The sequence below is a fragment of the Rhinolophus hipposideros genome (genome assembly GCF_964194185.1).
Source record: "Rhinolophus hipposideros genome assembly, chromosome: 16".
Taxonomy (NCBI): domain Eukaryota; kingdom Metazoa; phylum Chordata; class Mammalia; order Chiroptera; family Rhinolophidae; genus Rhinolophus; species Rhinolophus hipposideros.
In genome coordinates, this window is record NC_138062.1 from 56,918,200 (window position 1) to 56,932,652 (window position 14,453).

The 14,453-nt window shown below is 53.0% G+C and overlaps 3 protein-coding genes across 3 annotated transcripts; 1 reads left to right on the plus strand and 2 right to left on the minus strand.

Moving 5' to 3' along the window:
• Nucleotides 1-2,347: 2,347 nt before the first annotated feature.
• PSPN (persephin) lies at nt 2,348-2,896 on the plus strand (the record flags this gene model as incomplete). Its single annotated transcript, XM_081076248.1, has 2 exons — nt 2,348-2,501; nt 2,589-2,896. 2 exons carry the CDS (start codon nt 2,348-2,350, stop codon nt 2,894-2,896), a joined length of 462 nt encoding a protein of 153 aa, XP_080932374.1.
• A 40-nt stretch (nt 2,897-2,936) lies between these two features.
• ALKBH7 (alkB homolog 7) lies at nt 2,937-4,827 on the minus strand. Its single transcript, XM_081076226.1, has 4 exons — nt 4,506-4,827; nt 3,762-3,935; nt 3,541-3,665; nt 2,937-3,377 (listed from the first exon to the last, which is right to left on the minus strand). Exons 1-4 carry the CDS (start codon nt 4,707-4,709, stop codon nt 3,215-3,217), a joined length of 666 nt encoding a protein of 221 aa, XP_080932352.1. The 5' UTR covers nt 4,710-4,827; the 3' UTR covers nt 2,937-3,214.
• Nucleotides 4,828-7,281: 2,454 nt separating this feature from the next.
• CLPP (caseinolytic mitochondrial matrix peptidase proteolytic subunit) lies at nt 7,282-11,919 on the minus strand. The gene is made up of 6 exons (XM_081076207.1): nt 11,686-11,919; nt 11,527-11,598; nt 10,903-10,999; nt 9,869-10,056; nt 8,985-9,090; nt 7,282-7,636 (listed from the first exon to the last, which is right to left on the minus strand). The coding sequence occupies exons 1-6, from the start codon at nt 11,869-11,871 to the stop codon at nt 7,464-7,466; spliced, it is 822 nt and encodes a 273-aa protein (XP_080932333.1). The 5' UTR covers nt 11,872-11,919; the 3' UTR covers nt 7,282-7,463.
• Nucleotides 11,920-14,453: the final 2,534 nt, after the last annotated feature.

A 14,453-nucleotide genomic window follows, 5' to 3' on the forward strand; every position in this document is an offset into this window, starting at 1 on the left:
TATTTCAAATTCTGGGTAATTTATTCAGGTCTGTCTTCCACTTTTTACCAGTTCTGTCTTCAGCTGTGGCTTACCCACCACTAACCCATTAAGTTCTTAGTTCCTCTTTCAGACGAGCTGGTCTGTTTTGAGTGTTTTGCCCCTAGTGTTTTTGATTCCTTCTTTCATATTTTTATTTTATGCACCCTTGTCTTATAGTCTCCGTCAGACAGGTCAGTACCTGAAGCTCGTGGCTGTCCTCTTCTATCTTCTGACTTTGTGATTAACTCTTGTGTTTTGCAATCTCAGAAGGGGGGCTGGTCGCCAGCTTGGAGCTCGGTCTGTGGGACTCCTGAGTGGTCTACTTTGCAGGGAAGTCCTTCCAGATGGTTTTTGCCTTTGCTCCTGCCAGGAGTTCCAGCCTGAGCCCATTTTGGATAGTTCTTAGCTCCGGGGCTCTCCTCATGTGTTGGCAAAAACCCAAACCCCTTTAATTGCTGATGTTGGCATCTGGCCCTATTTTTCAGTTTTCCAGTGATATTTCTGGGGCTTTCCTTATTTTCTTACAAGGTGGTTATGCATTTGTTTTTTGTAGCATCGCTATTCTTTGTAGCATCGGTGTTCTATAGTGGGAGGACTTTTCAAGTTCACAGACAGTAATGCTGCTGGAAATGGAATTTTGAACCTTCGTCCTGAGTGATGCAGCTGGGGCAGGACATCAGGCTTGCATCTCGCCTGAGACTGGAAACCGCAGGTGGAAAATTCTTTCCACAGGCTTTTAGCTGCCAATCGCGAATGCCTGAGATGTCAGGCTAACTCCTAGGAATGTCCCAGGTCGGTCCAACCTCCTTCCCCGTGCTTCCGCTAGGCCTTTTTTGGGGCAGCAGGAAAGAAGCCCTCACCCCCCGCCCTGGCAGTTTCACCCTGAACTCTCTGCCACGTGGATTGCAGTCTAAGGCCTCCCTACCAGGCCAGGCCATGTGCCCCAGTGGTGGGAAGCAGGGGCCTGGCATTCACCAGGACCTGGTTTCAAGTCCTATCTGTGTTTCTAAATTCTGGGTGACTTTGGACGAGTTTCCCCCCAACCCTCTTATTGAGTCTGAAAGTCTCAAAAAGCACTGCAGTAAGAACAACCACACCAAAATGATTGAAGCAATCCACTCTAGCTGGAATTGCAGGCGTTTCCAATCTTTTGCTGATACAAGCAAGGCAACAAATAGCTCTGAGCTTTTGTCTTCACTCATCTATGGAGGACGAGTTCTGGAAGTGGGTTTCTAGGGTCAAAGGGATGGGATTTACAGTTTCAGTAGCAAATGCTCAACTGCTACCAACTTACACTCCTCACAGCGCAGGGGTTTGCCTGGGTCACGCATGCCAGCCGTGCGGAAGCAAACTTTGATTTTTGCCAATGTTGCATGCAGTGTGAGGTCGAGCACCTTTCAAACATGCACAAGCTATTTGAATATCCTTTGCCTCAAAAGCTCTTACAAGCTCCTCAGTGCCAGGCACTGTATTAAACCCTAAATGTGCCATCTATCCTCAGAACCCCACGTGGGAGGCCCCCTTTCACTAGTGAGAGACAAAAGCTCACTTCCCAGGCGTCACTCTGGGCTGGGTATGGAAGTCATTGTGACCTGCAGCTGCCGCTGAAACCCAGTGGGAGTCAACCTGCGCTCTGGTGCCCTGGACACTGGGATGGCAATGAGGCCCCAGAGTCCTCAGGTGGGCCTTCTAGGAGTCCCTTCAGGGTGAACTTCCTGGCCCTTGTGTCCCAGCTCTTGGCTGTCCCCACGCCTCTCCCTTTTCCTGTTTTGACGCTGGCTCAGCCAGGCCCGGAGACAGGGGCATGATGTCTTAATCCTCCAGGCAGGAGTCGTGATGGAGGAGTCCCCATTAGCTAATCCACCTGCCAACCCACCTCTTCAACAGACACCCATTCCACATGGTGCCTAACACAGGGGCTCCTCAGCCTCAGCTCCCTGCCTGAGTGGGAAGGGGACCCACGGAGCTCCCCCCACCTCTCCCTCCACCTCTCCCTCCAAACAGCAGGTTGGTGTGGACCCCGGTTGCTAGCCCTGGGCTGGGCCCTGGCAGTCTTCACAACTCTCGTAAATCGTCAATCGGGGTGGAGAGGGTGTCGGACATGGGTCTGTGGAATGTCTGGATGGGGGGCGAGCCCTTAACGCTTAGAAGGACAGGATGTGGGGCAGAGGGAGCCTGCCTGCCTGGGTCTGAGGATGTGGAGGGAGAGCTGGTGGGGGTGGTTTTCGTGCCTGTGCAGCTGCTGGCAGTGAAGAGGTTATTACCCAGCCGAGATGGGGATAAATTGAGGGCGCAGGGCATCCCCCCCTCAGGACCCGCCTTCACAATGGCCACAGGAAGAGTCCTGCTCAGCTCTCTGCTGCTCCTGTCACTGCAGCTGGGCTTTGGCGGGGGCCCTGGTGCTCCAGGGGCTCCGGTGGTGGAGGGAGCGCTCTCACCTGAGCCAGCAGCAGACAGAGGAACCTGGAGGCCACAGCTGGGTAAGGACCCCCAGGTCCCCGTCTGATTGCCCAGCTCCTTCCTGGCCAGCCCATGCCCACTATCAGTTGTCCCTTGTTTCCCCCCAGGTGCCCGTCTGCGCCGAGCCCCGCCTGGTCCGTGCCAGCTGTGGAGCCTGCCCTTGCCGGTGGCGGAGCTGGGCCTGGGCTATGCTTCGGAGGAAACAGTCATCTTCCGCTACTGCGCTGGCAGCTGTCCCCGAGGTGCCCGCACCCAGCACGGCTTGACCCTGGCCCGGCTGCGGGGCCAGGGCCGAGCACACGGTGGCCCCTGCTGCCGGCCCACCCGCTATGCTGATGTGGCTTTCCTCGATGACCACCACCACTGGCAGCGGCTGCCCCAGCTCTCAGCGGCTGCCTGCGGCTGTGGCGGCTGAGGGTGCCCAACCTGGGGACCTGCAACCACACCAGGAGTTTGCTGACTTATTTATTGGCGATGGGGATGACAAGAAGAGAACGGGATGGGCTGGGGCCACCAGCAAGCAACACAATAAAGGAAACTGCTCCTGGAGCCTTGCGACTCTGTGTTCAGTGGGGTATACCCTGACCCTGCCACCTTAGCTCCCAGTGGGTGGGCAAGTGGGGCCCTTGGCTTCCCATAAAGATCCCAGCCCCAGCGAAGAGCCAGTGCAAGGAATGCCGGCTTGTCCACTCTCCAATTTTATTCACAAACAGTGTCTCTGAGAAGCTGGGGGTCAGCAGGCTGGAGGTGGCTGCCCAGGCTCCCCTGGGCCCACCCCCTCAGGGAGGGAGCGGCAGATCACCGAGATGCGTCGGCCCCGGGGAACCCGACGCTCCCCAAAAAAGGACTCTTCGTCTCGAAGGATCTCATGGGAGAAGTCATAACGGGCTGAATCTCTGTAAGAGAAAACAGGCTGTGGCTGAGTAGGGTGAGGGCACCCCTATTTCAGGCCGAGAGTCAGCTGTGTGGGGGATGGTAGTGTTTGCTGTGAGGGCTGAATGAAGTGCTGGGTGGGTGTCTGACGAGTGGTGGGATGGGGACTCCTTGGCTGGACAGTACCTGAGGATGTACAAGGAGCGTGGCTCCAGCAAGAGTTCTAGCCACTCTCCCGGCTCCTGGGTGTGCACCAGGCGCATGACACTGGGAGACAGCAGGGACAGCCCGGCGATGGTGGCTCCGCAGAACTGGAAGAGGCAGCATGGTGGTGGGTCTGGCTCTGGCCTGGCCACCCCCCACCTGGCCCTCCCCAGGGGAGCTGGAAGTTTCTGGCCTCTGCCCACCTTGATGCTGTCCACATGTGGCTTGATGTAGCCCCGGGGTTCCAGGTCTAGCACATGCACTGAAGACAGCAGGGTCTGGCTAGGGCCAAAGGCAGCCGCCTTCACACGCTGCAGGATGGCCCGGCTTGCCTCTGACCAGCGCGACTTTTCTGTCTCTCGGAAGCCATGGATGGCCTGCACAGAGAGCTCAGGTCAAGCATGGCAACTCGCGGGGGGAACTGGGAAGCTGAGGTGTGGAGGGACAGAGTGCAGAGCAAGGGGCTGGTTTTCCCAGAATGACCCTTGACCTCGCCCTCAACTCACAAACGTGGTCCTGTCTAAGCTATGATCCTGGGTCTCAAACTCCTGCCCCATCTAGTCTGTCCTCAGTACTTGGTACCCACCCTGAGCCTGGATGCAGTACCAAATCCCTCCCCAGCGCTGACTTCGCCCCAATATTCAGTTCGGTGTCAGTCTCAGCCCCAACCCGCGACCCTTCCTCATCTCGCTCCACACCCGTTTCTGCCCCTAACCCTGCTCCTGTCTCTCAAACACCCCTCAGTTTCAGGTCCTGCCTCCAGTGATGGCCCGGCTCTTGTCTCCTAAGTGTTCTCCCTGCCCCCAATGACTCCAATGCTTCAAGACTCCGCCCCCATCCCAAGGTCCTGCCCCCCGCCGTAGCGCCATCCCATCCCAGAGCTCCACGCCCCTGTCCCCGCCCCCAGCGCCCCGACGGGGCCACGCCTCCAGCATTGCCCGCCACACCGCGTCCCAGTGGTCGTATTCGTAGCGGCGGCGCCGTAGGTCGGGCTCCAGCTCGCGGCTCAGCGTCTCCTCCTCGGCCGCGGTCAGGAAGCCGGGCCGCACCACAGCTGCGTCTCGCAGGCGGGTCAGCACGGCGGGGCCCGAGCTTCGCACCCAACTCGGCCCCGACAACGTCCGCCGCGCCAGCTGCCCGCTGCCGGCCATAGCCCCGGAGCCGGGCAGTGGAACCAACGGGGGCCAGGGCAACGCCCTCACCCCAGAACCATTGGCTGCGGCTGCACCGTGCCCCTCCACGGATTGGCTTCCCTTAGCGTCCCGCCTCTCGCTCAAGGCGACAGCTTGCCCTCTCAAGCTATTGGCTCCTGCCAGAACCCGCCTCCTCTCCCGCGCTATTGGGCGCCATCACTTCAGTAGTTTAGACTATTGGCTGTCCGGTAAGTCCATCCTCCAGGGCGCAAAGGCAGGATGTGATCTGGGGTCCCGGGTCTGGGGTCATAGAATTTGGGCCTTAGGACTGGAGGTTAAAGGTCGAGTACATTCAGTCTGAGATTAAGCGGTCAGAGGCACAGGGCTCAGGGGAGTGATGTTAAGGCAGGATTATGGGGTTGGGCCAAGTTTTCAGAGTTAGGGGATGTGGCCAAAGGTCACAGCGAAGCATCATCCACTTTCTCTATGGGATTATTTCCACTAGCATACAAACAGGCTGGTTTGCATCTTATAAACAAACAATAAACAAACAAACCCAATTCTTGTCTTCTTGGTAAAATTGGCATATCACCATTTTGCAGCCCTTGCTGGAATATATAGTGGATGTAGACAAAAGATTCTCATCGGCTCCCAAACACGAAAAGTGGGACAGCGGAACTTTCTGTGCCTCCTGATGGCAGTACACACCCAAACTAAGAGGTTATTTGCCAAAAAGTGGAACCTGAGTCCAATCAGATTTCTCTAGACTTATACACCAAGTTATGGGAAATTCCAAGGACGGATGTCACCACCATTCCTAACCCAGTCATCAAAATCCAGACTGAAAGTCTACAAGACAACGACCCTGTTTCACCAACGAGTAAATTTCAAGGAAAGAGACTGAAGAAAAAGGGGGCGATTGGGAGACTTGGAGATCTATCAACTAGTTGCAATGTATGCGCTTTATTTGGATCCTGATTTGAGCAAACTAAAAAAAAAAACAAAAACAAAAAAACTGGGAAAGTCTGGACACTGGTTGGTTATTTGACCATAGTAAGTACTGTAAACTTTTTAGGTTTGAAAATGGTATTGTGGTCGTCTTTTTAAAGATTACTTGTCCTTTTAGAAATACCTACTGAAATATTTACAGATGTGAGGAGAACTGAGGTTTACTTCAAAGTAATCCAGGACCTTGGGGGACAGGGAGGGACTTACCACAATTGGCCGTGAACTGGTAATTGTTGGTGTGATAGGTACATGAGGCCTCATCCTGTATTTTCTATTTGTGTATATAAAATTGTCCATAATGAAAATTCAGCCAAATGTAACCAATGAAGATAGTCAAATTAAAAAGTCCTTTGACTTAAAAAAATTTAAAAATTCACTCCAGTTGTCCCTCCAGCCCCAGCCCCATGTTCTCTGCTTTCCTTTAGTCATTCCTTCAACGACTTGTTTAGCTCCGGTATTTTCTGGCCCATTCTTCCTGGGTTTACTCCAAACTGGCATTTGGCACCCCCAGCATCAAAAAGTGCTCTTATTTGCCACTAGTGACTTCCGTCATGCCAAATCTAGTTGCCAGTTCTCAGCCTGACTGTTAATTCATTGACATGCATGTCTCCTACATTTTTATTTCCAACCCTGATCCCAGACTTACCCATCCCTTGAGATGTCTGAGGCACATATGACATTGAAAATGTCCCAAATCATCTTCTGATCCTGGCCCATGAACCTGCTCAACCCCCCAGCCTTCCTGTCTGTTAATGGCTCCATTTTCCTAACTTTTGAGTCAATCCCTTGGAATTTATGATTACTTTCTCTCTCAACTCTCACATCCCATCTGCCCTGCCTTTAAAACCTGGCAGGGATTTGACCTCTTCTCACTACCGGCTGCACTGTCAGCCTTCATCTGGATCATTCCAACAGTCTCCTAACTGGTTTCCCAGTTTCTGAGCTTGCTGTACTCATCCCACCTCCGCATAGGAGCCATAGTTATCCTTTCTGTTCCTCTTCTCAAAATCCTGTGGCTCACCCCCTTCTTGCTAATGCCTACCAGTCTTTGGAGATCTGTAATCCTCCACTTTGTGCCCCATTCTTCCCCACTCTCCCCATCACTCACTCCACTCCAGTCTCGTGGCTCCTCCCAGGTGCCAGGCCCTTCCTGCCTCAGAGCCTTTGCACTCGCTATGCCCTCTGCCGGGACTGCTGTCCCAGGATAGCAAATGCCTCCCTCCCTCACCTCCTTCAGGTCTTTGCTCAAGTGTCACCTTCCTAGCAAGGCCTTCACTGCCCACCCCATCTAAAACTGGTACACACACACACAGTCTCTCTACATACTTTTTTCCCTGATTTTGTTTTTCAAACTATCTACCCCCACAAGAGTACGTTCTTTGAGGACAGGCAGGGACTTTTGTGTTTTCTTCACAATGTGTGGCAGCCTCTAGAACAGTGCCTGGAATAGCGTACGCGCTCAGTTGAGGTTGCTGAGGTTAGGGAGATGGAGGTCAGAGCCTCCAGGTCAGGATGAAAGCAGAAGGGACCTTGTGGAGCGCATGCATGGTTGTGGAGCAGGGAGGCCAGGTGCCACAGGAAGGGAGCAAGGACTACAAAGATTTAATTTAAAATCACAGTGTCGCAGCCAGGGTACCTGCCCTTAGGGGCACCCCCAAATCCAGAGGTCCTCAAGGGGCCCATCCAGGCTTGGCAGTGAGGGGCAGGCAGGGCTACAGCCCCAGCACATGGCCCCTCAACTTCCCTCCAGAGGGTGAGGTCCACTCAGATGCTCGCGGGGGCAGGTTCTGCTGCTGTCGCCGCCACCACAGGCTCCTTCTGCACCAGCTCAGGCTCGTCCTCACCATCCTGGGGTGGGTGCACCAGAACCTTGTCTAAGATGCCAAACTCCTGGGCCTCCATGGGGCTCATGTAGCGGTCTCTCTCCATGGCTGACTCTGCGGAGGGCGGGGAGAGGGAGGCAGGACGAGTGGTTAGGAGCAGACCTGGGGCTCGGATTGGATCCCTTTTTGCCACTTCTTCCCTGTGTGACCCTGACTTCCCCCTTTGTGCCTCAATTTCCCCATTGCTAAAATACCTATTGAAATTTTTATTTTTTTTACTTGTTATTGACGGATAATGCACATCTGGGAGAGGGCATGGATCGGAAGTGGATAATGTGATGAATTTCAGACTGAACATAAAGCACATAGCCAGCATCCAGATCAAGAAATGGGATGTTGCCAGACCCCCCGAAACCTCGCTCAGGCACACTTCCTGTCACGAACTCTTGCCCAAGAGTAACCAGTATCCTAACAGTGGTCTATCAGCATAGGTTAATTATGCCTGTTTTTGTTCTTTACATACATGGAATCACAGTGTTACTCTTTTCCACTCAGCTCTAGGTTTCCGAGGGTCATGCAGCCTGCCATGTGTCATCGTGGACCATTCTCTCATTGCTGTATAGCATTCTGCTGGGTGAATAACCCTCCATTAATGCACTCACTCACTCCATTGCTATGGGCGTCAGGGTATTTTCCCATTTGCTGTTTGTATGAACAGGACTGCTGTCAGCCTCTTTGGTGGACACAGCACTCAGTTCTCTCAATTACATGCTGAGCAGAGGAACCCCGCATCTTTTCGCCTATTTAGCCTTAGCCAGTAGTGCCAAACAGCTGAAGTCAGGGAGCTGCAGGTCAGTGCCTCAGTGGCTGTACCATTTTCACTCTGGCCACCAGTGAATCAGCATTCCAGTTGCTCCGTGTTCTCAGTATTTTCTATTTCCATCCTTCTAGTGGATTGAAATGGCATCTCTTTGTGGCCTAAACGTGCCTTTCCCTCAGAACTCACGATGTCATGATGAAACATCATCACTAAAGATGGTGAGCATCTCGTCTTATGTTTCTTGGCCACTCGGAATATTCTTTGTTGAAGATCCTGCTCAAGCCTTTGACCTATCTCAAGGAAGTTTCTGTGAGGATTCTGTAAATTGGTCTTTTTAAAGTGGTTACAACGGGTTCTCAACTGAGGGTGATTATATCCCCCAGGGGACACTGGGCAATGTCTAGAGACAGTTTTGGTTGTCAAAATTGCAGGGTGCTCCTGGCACCAAGTGGGTGGTAGCTAGGGATGCTGCTCAACATCTGACAATGCCCGTGACAGCCCCCACCAGAGAATGATCCAGCCCCAAGTGTCAATAGTACTGAGGTCGAGAGGCCCTAGCCTAGCGCAAGGTCTGTCACTTGCCTCTGTGTTGGTTCACATATAGGGAAGCAGTGGGGGAGCTGCCTGGGGAGGGGCACTCACCAATCACCTGCAGGCTCTGTTTGGTGTGCTTGGCGTAGATATTGTACAGCTGCTTCTTGAGCTTTATGATCTCCTCTGCCTGAATGGCGATGTCTGTAGCTTGGCCCTGGGGGAACATCCCAAGAGGGAGAAGGCTGCAACCAGTGTCAGCCACTCACGGGGAGGCTGTAGATGGGTCTTGGGAGCCCCCCTGAACTGCAGACTACCAGTGCTCAGGCAGGTGGGGCAGGGCTTTGTGAGTCCCTCCACATCCTACTTCCTCCTGACCACCATCAGGAAGGCTCCCTGGATTAAATATAGCTTCTTATTTTCTGTGTCTGGGCCTCATTGACCCAGAGGAATGGTCCATCCCAGGGCTAACTAATTCTTAAAGACAGCAAACAGCTCTCCCACAAGCATACCTTTCATGTGCAAATCAGCAAACCCATATTCCTATCACCTCCTCTGGGGACTCTGGGCCACTGTCCCCTTGCCTCAATCACCCCAGGACCAGGTGCCAGACAACTAGGGACAGCTCCTACATCCCAGAGCTTGTTGCAGTTATTCAAATGAGCCAGTCGTAAGTCTGTTTATCTTGACTTGCCAATTTTTCCCCATAGAAACTACAATAAAGGTTCTTGCCAAGTTTTCCTCCTGCTCCCTCTGCCTCCCGACCGACCCTGGTGATTCCTTGTGTGGCCCTGCCATCGTCTGTGTGCCCCCTCCTCCTGGAAACTGTAACAGTCTTTTCAATGTCAATCGTCTTCAGTTGACCTCACCATACCTGCACAATAACAAACCCTACATTTTAAAACACTGACACCCCCACATGACTTCCACCCTCATTGCTCTGTCTAGACCCCTGTCCCCCATCCCCGAAGCAGATCACAGGGCCTGGCACTCACCCGGGCGCCCCCAGAGGGCTGGTGAATCATGATGCGAGAGTTGGGGAGCGAGTGGCGCATGCCTGGGGTGCCGGCGGCCAGAAGCAGGGAGCCCATACTGGCAGCCTGGCCCACGCACCACGTGCAGATGGGGTTCAGGATGTACTGCATCGTGTCATAGATGGCCAGGCCCGAGGTCACCATGCCACCTGCGGGCAGGGGTGCGAGTGAGTGACTGTGCCGGCTCCTTCCATCATCCTTTCCGTATTGCAGCCCTTGTTCCAGGGAGGGCTGATGTGGAGGGTAGCCCTTTAAAGCAGGGATCTGCAAATACCTCTGGGGGTTGGGAGGTGACAAAACAGGTAACATGGGCCAGGTAGGAGCAAAATGAGAGTGCTCCCGAGTGACCTGATTGTTGCCACATGTGGACATGGGCCCAGGGGGACCAGATCTGCCAAACTTTTAAGAGATACTAGAAATTGGGAGATGTGGTTGCTAAGAGTGAAGCTCTAGAGGCAGCCTGCCTGGGTATGAACCCTGGCTGGGCAACTTCTTATCTGTGTGGCTTTGGGCAAATTACTCAGCCTCTTGGAGCCACAGTGTCTTCTCGTGGATTGTGGTAACTAAATAGTACCTAGCACTTGAGGTTGCCATGAAGACCAAACAAGTTGAATGTGTATATGATACATTGCTTAGAAAAGCGCTTGACACAGTAAGTGCTCAATCAAGATTCGCTATTCTTTTTATTTCGGTGGTGGTGGTGGTGGAATCTACCAATTTTAAAATGTTGACAACTAGGTCAGGTTGGTAAATTGTTACGTGTATGATCAGAGTCAAGTTCAGCTGAAGTTTTGTGAACCTAGACTTAAAAGCAAAGAACAAGCAGCTTTTGGAGGTTTCATACTCGTTTGGGATTCTGAAGGAAGATCCGAACCCTTTCTGTCTCCAGAGAGAGAACATCCCTGATGGGGTGGGTTGGGGGTGGGAGTCTTGGTCCCTTGAATCACCCAGTGTGTCCAAGGAGCACTCCCGGCACCCCGGGGGGCTTCGCTCACCTGGGCTGTTGATGTACATGTGGATGGGCTTCTTGTTGCTCTCAGACTGCAGGAACAGCAGCTGCGCAATAACCAGGCTGGCGAGGCTGTCGTCGATCTGCAAGTGGGGATGGTGGGGGTGTCCTCAGATGGGGGTGGGGAGAAGGCTAAGGGAGGCGGGGATGGGGTGGCTGGGGATGAGTCAGGAAACCAGGATGGGGGTCAGAGCCCGAGTAAGACGGGTCGGGAAGAATTCAGGATCCAGGAGATGTGGGGGGTGGTTGGGATCCAAGGAGTTTGGCTCACGGGAAGGGGGGAGTCAGTGGGCTCAGAGCACAGGAAGGGAAGTGGTCAGGAGGGTTGGAACCAGGAATGGGGAGGAGATCACAGGTGAGGGAGGGAGTCAGAAATCAGGAAGGACTAGACTCTAGTCACTAGAGGGAATGGCGGGAGTGGGGGGTAGTGGGGGCCAGGAGCAGGGTCAGAAGGCCTCTGTGACCAGAAAGTGGACGGTCAGATTGGGACCGGAGCGGAACCTGGGGAGGAAAGTCAAGGGGCAGAGATCAGGGGGCCTAGAGGGTTCCACAAGGAGGTTCGCACGGGGTCCGGGTAGGCGCAGGGGGGATCCGGGCGCGGGGCGCTCACCGGACCCATGACGCACACAATGCGCTCCCGTAGCAGCCTCGAGTAGATGTCATAGGCGCGCTCGCCACGACCCTGGGGGAGAAAGATGGGTGAGGGTCCGGAGTTGGCCGTGCCCCCAGCCCCGAGCCCTCCGGCCGTGTCCCGGGTCGGCGGCAGTACCGTCTGCTCCACCACGATGGGAATGAGCGGGAGAGCCCGGGCCCCGGTCACGTGCAGGCTCCGCTGCAGGGCTAAGCTGGTGTTGGGCGTCCGCTGCGGGGGGAAGGGGACAGCGAGGCTAGGCCCCAACGCGGGGAACCTGCCAGCCGCCACCCGGGCCCCCCCCACCAATATTCTGGGCCACATCCCGCCGCTTGTCCGTTCCGGCTTCCGTCCGATGGCCGAACTACAACTCCCGGTGAGCTTTGCGCTCACGGCGCTTGCTCATTAGGTTACCCATTCCGGAAACAGGGCGCGGAACGTTTAGGGGCGGGGCGGAGCCTGGAGGGGGCGGGGCTAGGAAGGAAGTGTAACTCAGGCGGAGCTGGAGAAGTTTCAGAACCTCTAGTTCAAATCCCATTCCCGACAAATCCGTCATGATTTTCTGCTCTTCATTACTTATCTTAAAAATCAATTTCATTGTGCTCACTGGGACCTGGTCTCGGAGAGCTTCTAGTCTGATAGGGCCAACTCCTACCGAGACCTTCCTATTCATCTATGGTCACGTGTGGGATGGAGGGAGGGATCCCAGGCTGTGGGAGCCCAAGTGTGGGCTCAAGCACAGACTTACTGTGCGATCTTGGGTGCATTACGTAACCCCTCTGGGCCTGAAGTTTTTCATCTAGGAGATGGCAATGATCAAAGCAGTCTCACAGGGAAGGACTTAAGGGTACCTGTTGCTGAGGCAGCATATTGAAGTAATTTCAGTTCAAATCTTGGTTCCATTACTTAACTAGTTGTGTGTCCTTGAGCCTCAGTTTCCCATCTGTGAAACGGGGATTATGATAATAACCTAGTTCTAGGGTTGTTGTGCCTAAGATCCTCAGAATGGGGCCTGGAATGCAGTACGTGCTCAGTTTGTATTAGCTACTCATATTGATGTGTATTTGTTACTGATGCTTTAGATCAGGAACCACAGGATTCCAAGAAGTCCTCCCAAATAAGGGTCCATTTAGAGTGGGTTTTGATGCATATGTAGGAGTTCACAGGCAGCCTGCCAAAGGGCTGGACTCTAAACTCAATGCTGAGTGCCCTAGATAAGGATAGTTTTGTAACCCTCCATGCCCATAGGGGATCCTAGTCTGATGGGGAGATAGAGCAGGGCACACACATTTTCCACTCTATGGACTCTGGGGCAAGACAGAAGGAAGGACATGGAAGTGGAAGAGTTTGGTGATACCCCTGGCAGAAGGCCCAGATCTAGGCCTCCTTGGCAGGGGTTGGGGGTTGAGCTGGCATTTGGGCACTGGGAGTGGTGTTTCCCCAGCGAAGACTGAGGAAGTAGGTGGGCAGCTAGGGCTGTCCTAGTTTCTACTGTGAGTCAGGTGGGTGGCCCTGCCCAGCCGGTTCCCTCAGGGCCTGAGCTTCCGCCCTACCCTAGGGAGAAGGGCCATCAGCTGTCACCACCCCTGCATCCCTCCCTTAGACATTTTTCCACAATTCTTGCCCACTCTGCCTCCTAGATACCTGCTCTATCCAAAATTCAACTACTTTTCACCTCTGCCTTGTCACTACCCGCAGTAACACCCTCATCCGTCTTCCAGCTTTACCTTATCCCTTACCTCGCTGCTATTTCTTCTTTCAGTAGCCTGAGTGATCCTCATAAAAACTAATTGAACGATGTCCCTTCTTTGCCTAAAACCCTCTCCTTGGCTTCCTGTCACCCTGCTGACTTCTAACCTCATCCTCTCCCACCTCCTTTCCCTGCTCTGCTCCAGCAGTGACACTGGCCAACTTTCTGTTCCTCAAAGATGCCAAGCTCCATCCAGTCACCTAGCTTTGCTGTGTCCTCTTCCTGAATCTAGCTCCTGTCTCCACTCAAATGTCACCTCCTTAGAGAAGCGTTCCCTGATCTCCCTTGCTATCCCAGGTATGCTCTGGAACATTTGCCTTGTTTAATTGGTTATCCAAAACAATTCCATCAATTCATTTGTTTCTTCTTTATTGTCTGTAGACGTGACCTCTGTGAGGTCAGAGGTTCTGTGGTCTTATTAAACTCTGTGCCCCTTGAAACACTGTTTATCAAAACTTTTTGATGAGGATTCACAAGGAGAAATACATCTCATATGGTGTCCAAGTACACAAAACTACAAAAGTTTGATGAAATGATGTTTATATGCTTACTTTGAGCAATGTCTTCTGATATTTTCTATTCTATTTTATCCTGTTTTATTCCATTTCATTCGTGTTTGGGTTTCTCAACCTTAGCACTGTTGACATTCTGCACGGAATAATTCCTTGTTGGGGCGGGGAGGCTCTCCTGTGTGTCGTCCGATGTGGGCAGCATCCCTGGCTGCCACCCACTAGATGCCAGCAGCATTCCTCCCTCCATCATAATAACCAGAAATGCCTCAGACTTTGCCAAATGTCCCCCCCAGAGGGCAAAATGGCTCCCAGTTGAAAATCACTCACTTAAAGTGGGCAATGACCTGAAATGGAAAAAAGCAATATTTGAACAGTGCCTGACACATTGTAAGTACTCCATTAATATTTGATGTTTGTTTATTCCTCCAAACTTTGCTCAGTAAATTCTCAATGAATGAATGACTGTTTTGGCTCTTGGCTGCAAATCCCACTGGTTTTAGGTTATCACTCCGTGATCAGAGAGGAGCTCTGATCACTGTTACCTTTTCTAAGATGAATGTAAAACAGGCCTATTGAATTGATAGAAACTGAAAGTTAAAAATAAAGAAATGGAAACACTGAGGATTGAAGAGGCTGTGGGTAAA

Coding starts and splice junctions, on each gene's coding strand:
- ALKBH7 (XM_081076226.1), bottom strand. CDS start 4,709: ATGGCCGGCAGCGGGCAGCTGGCGCGGCGGACGTTGTCGGGGCCGAGT. Junction 3,936..4,505: donor AATACGACCACTGGGACGCG/GTGTGGCGGGCA, acceptor CTCTCTGTGCAG/GCCATCCATGGCTTCCGAGA. Junction 3,378..3,540: donor CGCTCCTTGTACATCCTCAG/GTACTGTCCAGC, acceptor TTTCTCTTACAG/AGATTCAGCCCGTTATGACT.
- CLPP (XM_081076207.1), bottom strand. CDS start 11,871: ATGTGGCCCAGAATATTGGTGGGGGGGGCCCGGGTGGCGGCTGGCAGG. Junction 11,599..11,685: donor CCATCGTGGTGGAGCAGACG/GTACTGCCGCCG, acceptor TTTCTCCCCCAG/GGTCGTGGCGAGCGCGCCTA. Junction 10,057..10,902: donor CATGTACATCAACAGCCCAG/GTGAGCGAAGCC, acceptor CCCTGCCCGCAG/GTGGCATGGTGACCTCGGGC.